The following is a 16,632-nucleotide window of genomic DNA, read 5'->3' on the forward strand; positions in this document are numbered from 1 at the left end:
CTACTCAAATATTTTACGTTTTTGATACTAAATTAACATCTGAAGTATAATTTTTTATTGTTTTTATATTTTTCAATATATTTATTTTGTTTGTACAAAATAAAAAAATAATTTTTAATGATACAATAGTCTTCGTTAGGCTTAACATCGACGAAAATTCAACGCGAAGCGACACGCAACGGAGAAAAATTTCAACACGGGATAAATTAATATATTTTTTCATACATAATTGGTTATCCGAAAAATAAGTTATCCAAACAACCCCAGTCCCCAATTGATTCAGATAAACGACGCTCTACTGTATATGGATACTGATATACCTGTTTTAGCATATACACTGCTGGCCAAGTAAAATGCAACACCTGCAATATCTAGATGCCTATATGTTGTGGCATTTTACTTGGCCAGCAGTATATTTGAGCTTACTAACTTGATAGTGAATCACAGGTAATTGCAAATTAAAATATAATGTATAATCTGGTATATGAGTTTTAAATAATGCATTTACATCTGCATAATAATTTAATATTGGATATTGTATAAAGGGTATTAGATTTTGTCTCAACATGTCTAAAATCAATTGAATAGAGATGTTACCAGTAGTAAAGACCTGAAGCGATCATTAAACATATATATATGTATATATATAATTTTCAATTTCAACAATATTTCTGTGATATTTTCTATAACTTTTCCCCCTGAAAATTTCATTGAATCCTATTCTTAAGAGAAGAAATTATTGAAACAATTATCTTCAAATTTATCTTATTGCTGATAAGTCTTATTTGATTTATGTCAAATTTAAATTTCATTTTTCATGCATAATTTCTCTATTCTTTTTCTGGTTGTATGTCTAACTTCTGATTCCATTATTCCATTTATCAAAGTCAAAGAAACTAAATTTTAAACTTATCTACACTTAGTCTAGCTTAAATTTTTGCTATTTTTCATTTAGATACATTCTAAATGAATATCTAAACTGTATCTTGACATTCTCTTTTTAGAGATGTAACTGAAACCTTTTATCTTTATACTACTAACTATTGTTTTGCTTATTTTAGCTCAGCCTTTTCTTTATTTTGAAGATTAAGTTTATTTTTAAGTGATTGTTTCCTTCATTAGTTTTAAAATAATCATTTCAGTAAATATAAAATTTTTAAAATAAAAAAAGAATAATAATTATGTCAAATGGTTTATTTTTTAATTTCTAACAAATTACACATTTACTCAAAGCCAAGGTATGTATTTTTGTTCAAATTATTACATATTTTCTTTCTATTCAATCTGTCATAATAGACATATACTATTCTGAAAGTTTTCCCAAATACCTTTCTTTAGATAAAACTGATTAGATAAAATTCTTTTGAAATATTCTTTAGATTTACATATTCCAAATATCTAGTTACAGGTATTTTGTGGTTGAATAATAATCATTTTGTATGTGTTGTTCAACATTGTTGACTGAGACCATTATAATTTTGACAAATTATCTATTTGATATCATAAATTCTGCCAAGTTCTTTTCATTTTATTTGATAGATATTTAATTTTCAATTAACCTGACTACTTTTAATAATTTTATTTATTTGTTATGATATCTTATAAATGTTTATAATAGCTGTTTATTTCCAAATAATTTTCTGATTTGCATTCTTTTTAACATAGTTGTCATTTAAAACATGTTTTAAATTATCGTTATCTTGACATTATTATTTTTTTTTTTAGAGATGTAACTGATACCTATTTGATACCAATATATCAGCATATTGGAATCAGTTAATTTTACAAACTGATGTCTGATCTTTATTTTCTTTTCTTGATAGTAGTTATCATCATCTTGATAGTAGTTATCATATTTATTGGATTGATATCAGTAAGCATCTCTACTTTTTTTTTATTGGACTATATGATTAGTTTATTTTATGGATGATTAATTATATTTTGACTTTTTAAAGTACAAATATGTTTGTAAATATTCTTAGATATTTATTTGTAGATTATTCTTAATTTAATTTTTGCTTTTTAATTCTAGTATTTGGGATTCTGTACTTTTTAAATTAATAAAAACTAATGTTATAATCTTATCGATATCATTATGATTTTCCATGTAGAATACATTGAATGTTAACCATAAAATGCTTAAAACAAAATGTGCATTTTACATTTTAAACAATGAATTATAAAAAAAAAACAACCAAATAACTCTTGTATTCACTTATTCATAAAAACTACTTCTTTAGAGTTTAAAACTTTAATAATGAAAATATACAGTTGTGGAAGGCAAACTAGACAGTTTTATGTGAAAGGAGGATGTATATTAACCATTTATCAAAAAATAATACATCTTTCTGAAGGTATCATTCTTAATGACTGTGTAACTTTTTATATTGACTGTTAGTATTATTCCTGAAGATGATTTTAGGAATACAAAAATGTTTAGATAAAAATATAAAGAGTAAAACAGCAGTTTTTATGAATAGAGTTTCAATTATAAGAACTTAAAAATATTAAAAATAAAGGAAAACTAATTTTAATATGTAAAATTCTTATGTTTAAATTGAATTGTTTCCAGATAAACAAATAGAAATTCTCTCCGCAGGGAGAAGGAGAGGATTAAGGCTTAACCTGAAGAATGACTTCTACTGTAGTATTTTAGATGAGATTTTTTTGTTTTCAACTATGTTTAGTCTTCATTGAGTACTTAGGTGTATTAAATTGATAACATTTAAACATTGTTATAAATTTTTTTATATATTTCGATTTTCTAACCAAATGTTCGAACCGTTTTAAATTTGAATTTGTTATTGCATATTGGTTCGATTATAGAACAATTGTAAACATTCCAGAAAATTGATCAAATTGAAAATAGTTCATTTTATTCTCAGCAATTCTCAGCAGTAGTTGTTATATAACAATTACTATGGTTGTTGAAATACCAAATATAAATGGGGTTTTCTTCAAAATCTGCATGGACGAAGTCATGGGTAACAGTTAGTACAATATATTAGGATTATGATCATTACAAATTAATAATGGTTTTCAGTATTTCATATTATAAATTGTAAAATTCAGTATGTTTTTTGTAGTAAATTAAAATAGATGCTAAAACAAACATATTTTAATTATTATGTTACGCATCACACTAAAATGTTATAACTTTTGTTTTACAAACTTTTATCAGAGCCTACAATAGAAAATTTTCTGCAGTTTTTTATATTTAGAGGTAATTCATGACATCTAATAATAGAATGTTTTATTCAAAGTTCAAAATATTTCTATTGTATAGGAAAAAAACTAGTGAAAACTATGTTAAGTATTGTCTTCACTTAATTTTTTGAATAGTCTTATTGAATTTTAATTTACACATTGTATTTACACATTTTACATAAGTTCAATGAAGTATTTCTTGCTCTACATAAGTAACAACTTATCGAATATTATACAAACTTTTCCCCTTTTATAAATTTTTACCTTTCATATTATACAGTTATGTATTGTACATGTATTAGGATAATTTGTTTTAATCTCATTTCTTGCATATTTTGGCTGCATAGAATTCTGAACTATTAGTATAATGCTAAACTGAGAATAAGAAATATGCAGAATTTTGTCAATTTATAACAAAAAAGAACAATGACAAAAAGTGTTCTATTAAAGATTATCAATCAATATGAACATGCTGTCAAATTTAACAAATGACAAAATTGCATATTTTTGTCTTTGGCAGTGTGAACAGAATAATAATGAGAGAAGTTGGATATTTTTCTTATACTGTTGTTTCAAATGATTAAAATTAGAATGGAAAGGAAAACCAAAATTAAGACCAAGATTCTGTGATACAAATAGTAATGGAGAAGACACTCAAGACATTAAAGGTAACATATTTTTAATTATTCAGATATATTCGTTAGAATGTAGCTGAATTAAACACAAATACAAAAAATTTTGGCAATATTTTTAATGTTTTAATTATTACACATTAATATTTTACCATGATCATAAATTTATGAACTTATAAAAAAATAACAATGATATTTTTAACTCAGTAAATTTATTCATAATAATTAAATTTATATATTTTTATAACTACTATTTATCAATTTATAAAAAACATTTTGGACTAAATTAAAAGAAAATTACTTTTAAAAGTTGTCATTTTATTGTGTCTATTAAATAAGATTTTATCATGAATTAAGTTAAAAACTAGACAACAGAACACAGATAGTCTACAAGTCAATAAATTGCTTCAAATTGTGAACATATTTTAATAATTGAGCCCCTCATTTTTGAAATTATTTAACTCCATAAAACTAGAAGTAGAGAAATTTATAATATATGTTGTTTAAATTTAAATAAACATTGTAGAATGCATGATATACGAAATTAGTTATATGAAAAATGTAAAAGTAATACAAAGGATACTATTGGAGTTAATCGATTTTGCATGTGAATGGCTCAATTGTTTAAATATATATAGTATTGCTTTATTGAATTTTGGACCCTACTATAATCTTTATTTTACAAATAATGGTTGTATAATATACAACCAACATTAGAATAAGAACAAAATTACTAAAAAATATAATTGAAAATTAAAAATACAATGTATTAATATGAGTAGGAATTCAAAATCTTTCATATTAAAACTTTGTTAAAAAAGTTAAGATATTAAATAAAGCTCAAGAACCATGAATTGACTACAAATATATTTTTAATTTCCAATAATTCTCTTATTATTGTGAATGAAAAGTGATTTATCTCCTAAAATTTATGATAAATGTTGGAATTCTTCATTATTTACACAAATGCTAAATGTCAGATAGATTCTGTAGATATTGTAAAATGTAATTCATCAAACTATGTGTCGCTCAACCAGAGATTTACTAATTTATAAGAAGTTCTTTTAAGATTTTGATTAAATAGTAAGAAAATTTAGGAACGTTTTATTATGTTTCAGATATAAAATTGAATATGTTTGTGGACAGATCTGGTATCTATATATTATTATATAGAATAAGAATATTTTGATTTTATTTATTGCATTAAAAATAATTTTATCAAGCATTGTCTGGTTTAAGTATCGATAACCATTTAAATTTTCGTGCCAATTTCAAACAAGTCATTTTTGCATATTTTTATATTAATATATACATATGTTAATTGTCATATCATATATGATAATGCAACCTCATAAAATTGCTTTTGCTTGATTTTAATTGACTAAAATGATTTTACTTAAATTATTGTTTTATTTTTAAAAATCTTATTTAGCACTTTATCCTCTGTTAAAAAATGATGTGTTGTGGACTAAGTTACAAACATCCTATTGTAACTCATGGATGAAAAGTAGTCCTCATACTAATCTTTTGGATAGTAAGTAATCTTCTTATTTACACATATTATTATTATTATATGCTTGTACTCGCTAATTACACATATTTACCAGTAACACCAATAGACAGTTTTTATATTTTTGTTTATTTTTAATTTATTTATTTCAGTATATTAAATAAATTAATAAAATAAAACAAGAAGAAAAAAATTTACAAAATTATAAGAAATGAAGCTTCAAACTTTTTATTTTGACTTTTACAATAAATTTTTTAGGTATTCTTATTGCTTAATCTATTGTAGTTAAGATAATTGTTCTTATTTTCACCTTTTTACCTACTGCAGACTTCTATTTAAGAAAACACGCATTCAAATGTATTCAGGATTGTTTTTTTCAAATTTAACCAGAGATAGTGAAGAATATTCTTTATACTCAATTTTTCTTTATTGACATTATATTTAATATCCCAAATCTTGAATACTTTCTAGTATTTGCCCATCTCTAATAAATTAAATTATATAAATTTCAAGAATTTTTAAACAAAAATCACTAGGAGAAAAATTTAAATTTTCAAATAAACATAATATGCTTTTTGTATATTTTCTGTATAACAATCTTTAATTAGTGTAATTTAAAATGTTAATGAAATTACTTTCTTTTACTCTGAAATTTGTTTAACAAACTTGTTTCAAAATATTAAAATTGAAGATAAATACAAAATAAAACATTTTGAGTCTGTTCAAGCCTTGAAATATAATTAAAATATTTACCAGAGGAATTTTGAACAATCTGAATATGCTACAGGTTGCACAATGGAGTAAGGTGCTTGTGTAATCTTTTCATCAACAGGAGGAAGGTAGTCACAAGATTGCAAATAGTGTGATGTGACACATATTTATAATATTCGGAGTTAGATCTGTAAATCACAATACCTTTCTTATGTTTCCTACATTCAATTTAATAAAAGAACAAACATTTTCAGTCACATTTAGGGGTCTTCAAGTTATTTAAGCCATTCAAATAACAAAATCACTTTTTGGTTTTTTAAAATGGAACGTTTCAAATACTACATGATGCCATTTAAAATTTAAAGATTACAGTTTAACATACAGTGGTACCTCAGGTTACGAACGCCCCAGCATACGAAATTTTCAGGATACGACATGAAATTCGAACATATTTTTGCTCCATGATACGAACAAAAACTCACCATACGACGTTACATTAGTTTGCATTTTTCATTTGTTTTTCTTATTACAGTTATTTTTTTAAATGTATTACTTGGCTTTAATTTGAGTATGTTTTTCGCGTTGGAACAAATTATTTGGTTTTACATGTAATCGTATGGGAAAAGATGATCCACCTTACGACATTTTCATGATACGATCTCAGTTTCAGAACGGATTAATTTCGTATCCTGAGGTACCACTGTATATATACACAATAAGTAGATATAAAAAACCACTAAAATTATATAAACAAAAAGAGTAGAAAAAGTTAACAAAATTATTATCAATTGATGTTACTTGTCTCCCATTTGGCAGAGGGTTACATAGCAGTGCTTGCCATGCTTGCAAAAGATTAAGGCTTTTCTTATTATTATTGATTCAAACACCTGTGAGCATTGCTCTAAAGATTTCAATAATTTCTATTGTTCTTAGCTTTTAGGTATAAAATATTGGGGACACTCTGGATCGCTGGCAAAATAAGCTAAAGTGATTGTGTAACTATCTTTATGGATATCCTACCTGTGTTCTTTTATTCTAGTTGTCATCTAGTGATCTCTTAGTAGATCTAATATATGCTAGATGTCTATTGAATCTGAAATCTACTAGATGTATAGTATACATTCCTGGTATATTTTTCATTTATATTATCTTTTCCTTTTGTTATTAATCTTAATAATGTTGAATTCAATTATATGCAATGTATATGTCTATATCTTTAAACAGTTTGGTCTTGTTTATCCTAGGGTCAAAATCTAGGATTAAGCATTTTTGCTCTGAAAGTTTATGCTGTTCTTGTTTGTCTAATCTATTTTTTATATTACATACTAAATTGGTAATTAGCCTTCTGCTCAAGCCATGTTGTACTGAAATCTTTTTAATGTGCTCAATCTCATGCAAAATATCATCTATGCAGGAACAATGGTTGTGAGCTCACCTAATTTGTGCCTGAAACTCAACTATTTTAAAGGTCTTACAATCACTATAGTTTACTGATATGAAGAAAGCTTGGGAATTGGGTTTGAGGTAAATTCACGTGACTATTCTATCCTGCTAAGTTTAATATCTTAGTCCAAGTAGTGGATCTTGTGTTTTTAGACTGGTCAAGACCTAATGTTAAACCATAATTGTTGCTATTAAACATTTGTAATAATTTTTCAATATTTTGCTTTGCATAAACTAAAAATATCATCAAGATATCTCAAGCATAACTGCACATTTGTTAGGAATTTGCCTAGGATATGACATTAAAGCATTTCATATAAATCACCAGAAAGAGGATTACTCGTCAGAATCTCATGGTTCTGTAAGCAAGCCTGATTTTTAAACATGAAAAAGGATGAGTAGCATACTAAATGCACTAACTGGAATTTGTTAGTGATAATTCTAGTATTATATTGAATAGGAAGTCCCATAATGCACAATGCATGGCCCAGCCTGAAGGGTACATTAAGACAAAGTCAAGTACTGTAAATGTAAGAAAGATGTGTTGTGATTTATTGTATGCTGTTCCAACTTTTATGAGAAATATGTTAGAATCTGTGTTTCATTTTCTGTCACTATTGTGTTGATATCTGAGGATGGGCTGAAAAGCCCAAAAGATGTTTTTAAATGATTACTTCTTGATCTCCAAGAAACAGATAACTGTACAAGATTAAGGAATTTAGAGAAATAAATGTGTGTGGATATTAGTATACTTTGTATGCCAAAGTTAAAGATATATAACAATACAAGTTAAAATTAATGATGATCATTTTTTCTAAAATATGTACATAATTTTAGATTAGGAACAATAAAATGTTTATTATTATAGTAAATATATAAACAAAAGACAATTATTGAAACTATTTTTGTCATTACTATATAAAGTATTATATAGTTAATAATTATTGTTCATTTTTAATGCATCTTTAGATGATCCTTGTACACTTTGTGTTATACCTTGTAAATTCAGTTCTTTTGTGATATTTGATTTTGGTAGACCTTTCATCTTGTCTGGAATCAGGATATTAGGATGGTAAGAATTTTTAATTCTTCATTTTGATTTTAATTTGAAAGTTTTAGTGAGAAATAAAAATTTACTTTATTGTTTAATATTTAATTAATAGGGACAGTGATCAAATGCCAAAAAGATGCCAACTTCAGAAAGCAGAAGGATTAGAGTGAGTCATTTTTCCTATTTATTGATTACAATTTTAATTTTTCATATTAAATTTTTATACAATTTTAATCAAAGATGACTCATCCACCAGTACTACCAATATTTTGAAAAATAAACAATTTTTAGGAACAATAAACAAAAAATCAATTTAATATTTATTAAATTTTAAATGATATATATAAGTATTCTTTAAATTCAAGAATATATTTAAAAGTTATAATTCTATAATAAAGCTATAAGCTAATTTATAAATAGACAAAAATATTTAATAGTCATAGTTAGAATTATTCATATAATATATGAATATCAATTGCTATTTCTAATAAAAATATTGATATAGTATCTCGAGAAAATTTACATAAAATAATGTCTAATTTAAATTTTAATACTATTTACAATAAAATATAATGTCAATCTCTAATAACTTTTCAGTCACCAATTTCTGTATTTTAAAAATGATATTTTTCTTTGCAAATAGTGGACCGTGGGAAACGGTGAGGATATTCATATGCAAAATGCAAGGTTCAAAAGATCCATTAAAACCTGGTAAAGTTGTTCAAATTTGTGTAATATTGATATGAATTTTAAATCTTATTCTTTTTCAGCATAACACTTTCTTATTTTTGATAATAATCATTTAATAATTACAGGTGAACCACAGGAATACCATGGTTTTAAAGAAACTTCTCAGTATTGGAAGCTTCTTATAAAAGATAACCACGGTGGTGATATTATTTCTTTACATAGCATTCATTTTTACGGTGTAGATCCATCTGTGATTGAATTTTTTGAAAATCTTGATATGGCGTATTGTTCAACAGCTTTCATTGAAAAGGTTTGTTCTTTTTGAAATTAAAAAAAGAAATGCATCCATTGAAATTTTTAATAGTTTTTATCTTCACTATTATTATTTTAAAATTTAATATAATGTACTTTACATGTTATATTTCATCATTTATTGATCAGTAGTCATGCTCTTTTAATGCTCTTTGAATAGAAATATGTTCATAAACACTATTTTCTATAATAAAAAAAACAAACAAATCATTAGTCACTTTTGATAATTTTAGTACATAATATATTATACTATTCTCAAACTGCACTTTCAAAAATAACTACACTTTACTAATCTTTAACATGCAGTCTATTTTATTAACATAATCTAAGAAAGATATTTATATGATATATATGTAAACCCACTGCAACAATTCCATCTTGAATAATCATTCTAAATGATTAATATTTGGTTTACAGCATCCAAACTCACTTTCAACTCCAAATAGTGGTGTTGATGTTCAATCCTAACACTGTATAAATGTGTAAAAATTTGAGAATGCATCCTACAAACACACTAGCCAGCAAACTAACTTGTTGATGATTATTTTATGCAGATAAATCAATTATAAAAAAAAGTGTTAATTTTGACATAAATGAAATTTATAACGAAAAATTTACATTGACAAGAAAAAATTCTCATAAAAAATTTTAAATTATTACACCTGTACAATACAATAAAAATAAGTACAAGTTACTTGTGTTTAATTTACTGTGAATTGACATGACTAAAAGAAAATATAAACATAATTATTATCCTAAATTACTCTAAACACATTAAAAATAAAAGTAATAATTTAAATTTTTTTTAGGGTTTTAATCGTAAGGAAGATTTAACTAAAATTACAACTGCCATAGTTAATGAATTAGTAAGTAAAAAAATTTTTTTTTATATTACATAATTTCTCTAAATTGAAGGTTGGCAATTGTCACCATCTTGTATCAAATTTAGTAATTAGAATGAAATTAATTTTCTCTGTGATATAAAACATATTCAGTTTGTATTTTATTAAATTTGGTTTACATCTGGTTAGATGTTTATTCTTTTTAAATGGTTTGAATTTATATATGTTACAGTCAAAACCCGTTTTTAGTTAGAACGCGTTTTAACTAGTTAAAACTAGTTTATGCTAAATGTCTTTGTTAGAACCCGTTTTGTCTAGTTAAAACTAGTTTTAACTCAAATTCATTTTTGACTAGCAGTAAATTATAGTTTTAACTAGACAAAACAAGTTTTGTCTAGTTAATGTACTGCTGTACATGTTTTGATTTTAGATAAAACTAGTTTTTACTTTTATCATTAGTTAAAACTAATTTTAGCTACATAAATATGTTTGGGGGAAATAAATAAAGTTATGTATAGTGATTCGGCAGAAGATGCCTAACATTTTGCTTATGAAGGAAATTACAGCGCTAATTTGGGTTTAGGAGCTCTCTAATGAAAATATCATATTCTGGAGTATGTTTTTCAAATAAAAGTTTGGAATTTATTAAAAAGAAATTGTATACTGTGTTTGCGATGATGACTTTTTCACTGTCTGGCATTTTAGGCATCTCACCCCAAGTATCCGGGTGAGATGCCAAATGCCATTAGGGTAAGATAACAAATATAATTGCATAAAATTAATTTTTGAATTTCTTAACCAAATTTCATTTATTGCATATGTAGTACAAAGTACTTCATAGAAAGTATAACAGCACAGTATAAATATTGTTAAATTTCCGCCCGTTCTAACGTGTTCTATAGCTAGCTGAAAGCTTTTTTCAGTCCAAAAACCTTTTTGAGAAGTTCTTATATAATTTTTATGCATATCCTGCAATAAAACGAGAAAACAAAAGTTTATTAAAAATAGGCATATTGGAAATCAATTAACAAAAAACAGGCATGTTACCCCAAGAAAAATGTGGCATATTTTCCATTTGTTGGGGTAAGATGCCTAGTAGAGTCACATGCTCCAGCATGTCTGATAGGAATTGGCAGAAGCTGACAATGGAAACTTTAGAACCTTAACTAAATCACACATAATTGTTTTTAGCAATTTTTAATAAATTCCATTTTAACTTTTAGTTTAAAATTATTCTAGAAACATTTCACAACAAAAGCTTCGTTCTTATCTAGCTTTTATTCTTCTCGGATGTAGAAAATGAACTAACAGTAGCCAACTACAGCTTTTTGCACTCAATATTGGCCCAATGATTCATCATACAAATACATGACAATATGTGATGTCATTGTTTGAAAATATTAAAAATTAGGCATCTTCCCCCGAATCACTCTATACGTTGCAGTCAAAACCAGTTTTTAGTTAGGATGCGTTTTAACTAGTTAAAACTAGTTTATACTGGATGTCTTTGTTAAAACCCGTTTTGTCTAGTTAAAACTAGAATCTACTGCTAGTCAAAAATGAATTTGAGTTAAAACTAGTTCTAAGTAGACGAAACGGGTTTTAACAAAGACAATTAGTGTAAACTAGTTTCAACTAGACAAAACGGGTTTTAACAAAGACATTCAGTATAAACTATTTTCAACTAGTTAAAACGCGTTCTAACTAAAAACGGGTTTTGACTGTAACATATACATATACAGGTATTCCTCATACAACACAGTTTCACTCTAACATGGTTCAAAAATTTGGGCAATTCTCCATACAAAATTTCACCACTTTTAAGTACAAACTCCATTATTCAATATTTATTTAAGTCAGCATGTGTGTTATCTCAAATTTGCTCATGGATTTTAGATTATTGAAAAGTTTCAATTTATTTTGTACCTTTCATCAGGTTTAATGAACTCCAATATGAAAGCTAGTTTTTTTTTTTTTTCAACAATTTTTTTTTTTTCCTTCCTTGTCTTATCAACCAGTTGTCATTGTCATTGCTTTCAGACTCTAACCTTTAAGACTGTCACTGTGTTTTGCTTTTATAGATTAATCTTTGTATTTAGTAAAGTTTATTTAAACATTTTTAGGTACATGTTATTAACCTTTTTTTAACTGTAGGTAAGTAATCATCTGTAAAAATGATGAACGAAATACAACAGTTTCTCAGTATTGGAACTGTTCCCAACCCAAGCAATTCAGTATTCAAACACAAATTCTGTAAAACTCACTCAGTCCTTGATTAAACAAATGTGACCTGCTAGAAAAAGTTTTCAATTGATAACATATTTTTATTTTGTCATACATAAAAAACTTTTTATGGTAAAAATTTTTAAAAAATGAAGATGTTGATATTTCTGATCAAGGTCAAAACTCAGAAGATTATGATATTTTCTTAAAAATAAACCACCGTTGTTTTACTAAAATTAATAATGATAATACAGTAATTGTAATAATGTGTTTTTTTAATTGTCATTGTTAATGAATTATTGATTGCTTTAATAAATATATTTCTCTCAGTAACAAAAAAGAATAGTATACTTTTGTTAACTTTTGGAACCTAACTCGATGATTTGTATTAGTCCTATGTTTAATATAGCATGGATTTAAATAACACGGCACTTTTTCAAAATGTAACTACTATGTTATATGAGGGATACCTGTATCATAAATATATATTCAACATTTAAAATTGTTATAGTATTAAAGTCAATATAAATTTTAAAAGTTTTTTGATAAGATTATATTATATCAAAATTCTATGGAAATATGACATTTGATTATAAATAAATATATATTATTATTAATATTATTAAATCTCACAAACTATGGATTGGATTAAACTTTTTTCAAATCTTAGACTAAGCCAATGAGGATATCATCCAATATATTTTATTACAATTAGTTGATATTTTCATCTGCTTAGTCTTTGTCATTTGGAAGAAATGTGGCTATTTACATCAGAAATTGAAAAATATGCTATTTAGATTTCTAAATTTACAAAGTATATTTTTGGATTAATCAATATATTATTATTATCATATAATTAAATGTTACAACTTACAGTCTAAAATTAATTTTTTACAATTTGATAAATTAATGATTTTAACAAATTTTATAATTATAGAATTATAATTTTAGAATTCTATGCTTAATAATCATTTCTTAAGATATTTGTATTCAAAAACATAGTGAGCATAAAGACATATAATCATAATTATAATTAAAATGGCATTAATGATAGTTTTATTATACAAAGTAACTAAAAAGTTAACTGAGACAAAATATAGCTCATTTAACCAACTTTCATGCTATCCTGTCACTTTTCAAAACTAAATGCATAATTAAACAAATTTAATTTAAAATGAAAACATCATAAAGCATTTAGCATTATTAATTTTATATTCTTTCAATAAGTTAATTTTCTGAATATATTTTAGGTTGACAATGAAGAAGACAGGTGGAAATTATTGGAAGCAGTTGGCCAGGAAAGGAAAATTGGTAAGTGAAGCATGAATAAAAATTATTGAACTAATTGGCATTAGGCACTAAAAGATCTTATATTAGTATTATTGACTCAAATATTATATTGATGATGTTTTTATATGCTGGATAATATTAACAAGAACATAAATGAAAGATTTGATTATCAAATTGCCATTGATTTAAAATATAGAAGTTTTCTAAACAGTAAAATTGTCTCTCTGGCAATTGAACTAATTATTTAAAACAAAGCTTTAAAAACAAGTTAAAGTGCTATTGTTTTGATAAAACATTCAGATTGGCATATCATTCAAAGATTTTTTGAGATGTTTTATAACATTACTCATAATTTTGTTTCCAGATCAGAATTTTATTAAAATTGTTATCAACAGAGATGGTTTATAACTTTAAGAAATTTTTTTTGTATTGTAAGTTTGGATGAATATTGTGGCTAGCCCATAAATTTAACTGTTAACTTTTCAAATCATAATCTATGTAGTCTGTATATTTCATAATTGCACATTGTTATGGAACATTATTAAATCCTGCATATTTTAATTTTTCTTTCAATAACACTTTTAAAGTATTATAGTAATACAGTAGAGCCTCGAAAACTCGGCCTAATGCGGACCGAAGGGTGGCTGAGTTTGTGAAAATGCCGGGTTATCGGGAATGGGGTTAAAAAAGGATAAGTATGCGTGTTTCCTCAGGAAATATTGTACTGTACTTGTATGTATTGTTTGCTTGAGAATACAACAGAGAATAAACTGCCCAAATACCCTTAAACAAAGGAAAAGTACGTCCTTTATGAAGGCATAGAGCCTTTACTACATGAAAATGAAATTAATGAATACACAGTGTATAGTTATTTACCTGATAAGACAGACCTCAGAAAAATACTTTATGAGGCATAAAGCTGTCTATGATGAAAATTAATTATCTAAGGGTAATTTTGCCCTGCCAAGGTGTGGCCGAGTTATCCGGAGTGCCAGATTATCGAGTGCCGAGTTTTCGAGGCTCTACTGTACTGAGTATTTACAGTATATTGTTTAGTTAGAGGATGATGAAAGATCTGTCATTGTCTGGGTTGCACTTTGTTCTCTTATTAGAAGTTTATGATTGAAAAACTAGATTTAAGCAATTTGATTATATCTAGTTTGTTTGAATTTTAAGCTTGTAATAATTGGATATTAAGTTTTTATCACATTGAGACAGCAATAGATTTAAAAAACTTCAGAGTAGAAAAAGATAGCTAAAAGAAATTTCAAGGTTAATAATCATTTGGAAATTTAATACATTGATATGTAACTTTATTAATAAATTAGTGACATTTCATATTAAAAAGGTAAAATAATCTTGCAAGTTAATATTGATTCTGGATCAAATTTTATATTTTGATCCTAAATCAATATTATCAAATATCTTTCTAAAAACTTTTATATTAAAAAGAATAACCATACTCTCTATGGCTGCCTTCTTAGATTCAACTTCTTGAGATGACCTTTGTAATAAATGAAAGAACAGAATTAGCTCATATTATCCTAAGGGATAATATGCAATGATTGATTGATTGTAATTTTAACAGCAGGGTAATCTGCAATTAAAGCTATCTGCTTTGCCTTGTCAGCCATTAAAATTATTATATACTTGGAGTTTTTTAATTGCTAGTAGTTCCATTCAAGTTTCATTAGCAAATATTTTACAAGAATTAGTTCGTATATAATTTCAGAATTTCAAACATCAGTAGAGAAGGCCAATACCCACAACAAATCAATGTCATTAATAAGGGACAGATTTATATGCATTCAAAATTGAAATATATGTGCCTACATATGTATGTAAAGTATCAGATATTTTAGGCATTTTAACATGCATATATATATATATATTACGTATGTTAAATGCACCAGTAATATACACTAAAATTTGTAGGCTGAAATGCATACATACATACTTTACTTTTGTCTGCAAGAAAATCATAACAACTTCTATTATATCACACACTTTTTAGGTGAGAGGGTATAAACATATGATAATAAATGAAAATTATGATGTCACAAAATATACATATTAAAATGATGTTTCATGTAGAAGATGCACATTCAAGTCAATTACAAGTAAAATTACATGTTCAATACAAATTAATTAGTTTGCTTAGAAAGTTATAAAATCATTATTAAATTTATTTCTAGGTTTTCAACTGTTGACATGTTTAAGGATGACTGGATTAACCTAGTTTTCGTTGTCTTATAATTATGTCATATATTTTTGTTTATAACCCTGTATAAATGATGAGAAATGAGAAAATGCACTTATAAAATTATTAACTAATTATAGATTTTAGTGTCAAAGTTGATAGTAATGTTTCATTTCAACCAGATTCTGTTGCCCAAGAATTTGAATTATTCTTTAACTGTTATGGTTACTGGAGATATTAAATGACTTTTAATGTAAAATATTTGTTTTATAATATTAATAAAAATTTCTTGTTTTTCAGTTTCCCGTCTAAAACGAAGAAGTGAATTGGATGTAATGTTTTCAGAATTACAACAAATGCTGCATATATAATTCATCAGATTTATATCACAAGCTTAATTTCCCTCCATAAAAACTGTTTTTTCTTTCATAAAATTCATGACTGTATTCAAGTTGTAATATTTCGTTCATAATTACGTATTTTATTTTATAAAGTTTATTAAAATAATTTATATTTTATTA

General features: G+C 25.4%; 1 protein-coding gene across 1 annotated transcript in view; it reads left to right on the top strand.

Annotated features, from left to right (window-relative positions):
- Window positions 1-16,632, top strand: part of LOC111624819 — a 73,413-nt gene extending 56,781 nt beyond the window's left edge. The window contains exons 14-22 of the mRNA XM_023367773.1: window positions 3,798-3,875; window positions 5,272-5,373; window positions 8,473-8,575; window positions 8,667-8,720; window positions 9,198-9,265; window positions 9,370-9,554; window positions 10,366-10,422; window positions 13,872-13,932; window positions 16,412-16,632. Coding sequence (XP_023223541.1) covers window positions 3,798-3,875; window positions 5,272-5,373; window positions 8,473-8,575; window positions 8,667-8,720; window positions 9,198-9,265; window positions 9,370-9,554; window positions 10,366-10,422; window positions 13,872-13,932; window positions 16,412-16,482 — 779 coding nt within the window. The 3' untranslated portion in view covers window positions 16,483-16,632. The remainder of the gene's footprint in view (window positions 1-3,797; window positions 3,876-5,271; window positions 5,374-8,472; window positions 8,576-8,666; window positions 8,721-9,197; window positions 9,266-9,369; window positions 9,555-10,365; window positions 10,423-13,871; window positions 13,933-16,411) is intronic.

The sequence above is a fragment of the Centruroides sculpturatus genome, unplaced genomic scaffold (assembly GCF_000671375.1).
Source record: "Centruroides sculpturatus isolate CEXI.00-Female unplaced genomic scaffold, Cexi_2.0 scaffold394, whole genome shotgun sequence".
In the NCBI taxonomy this organism is placed as follows: Eukaryota; Metazoa; Arthropoda; class Arachnida; order Scorpiones; family Buthidae; genus Centruroides; species Centruroides sculpturatus.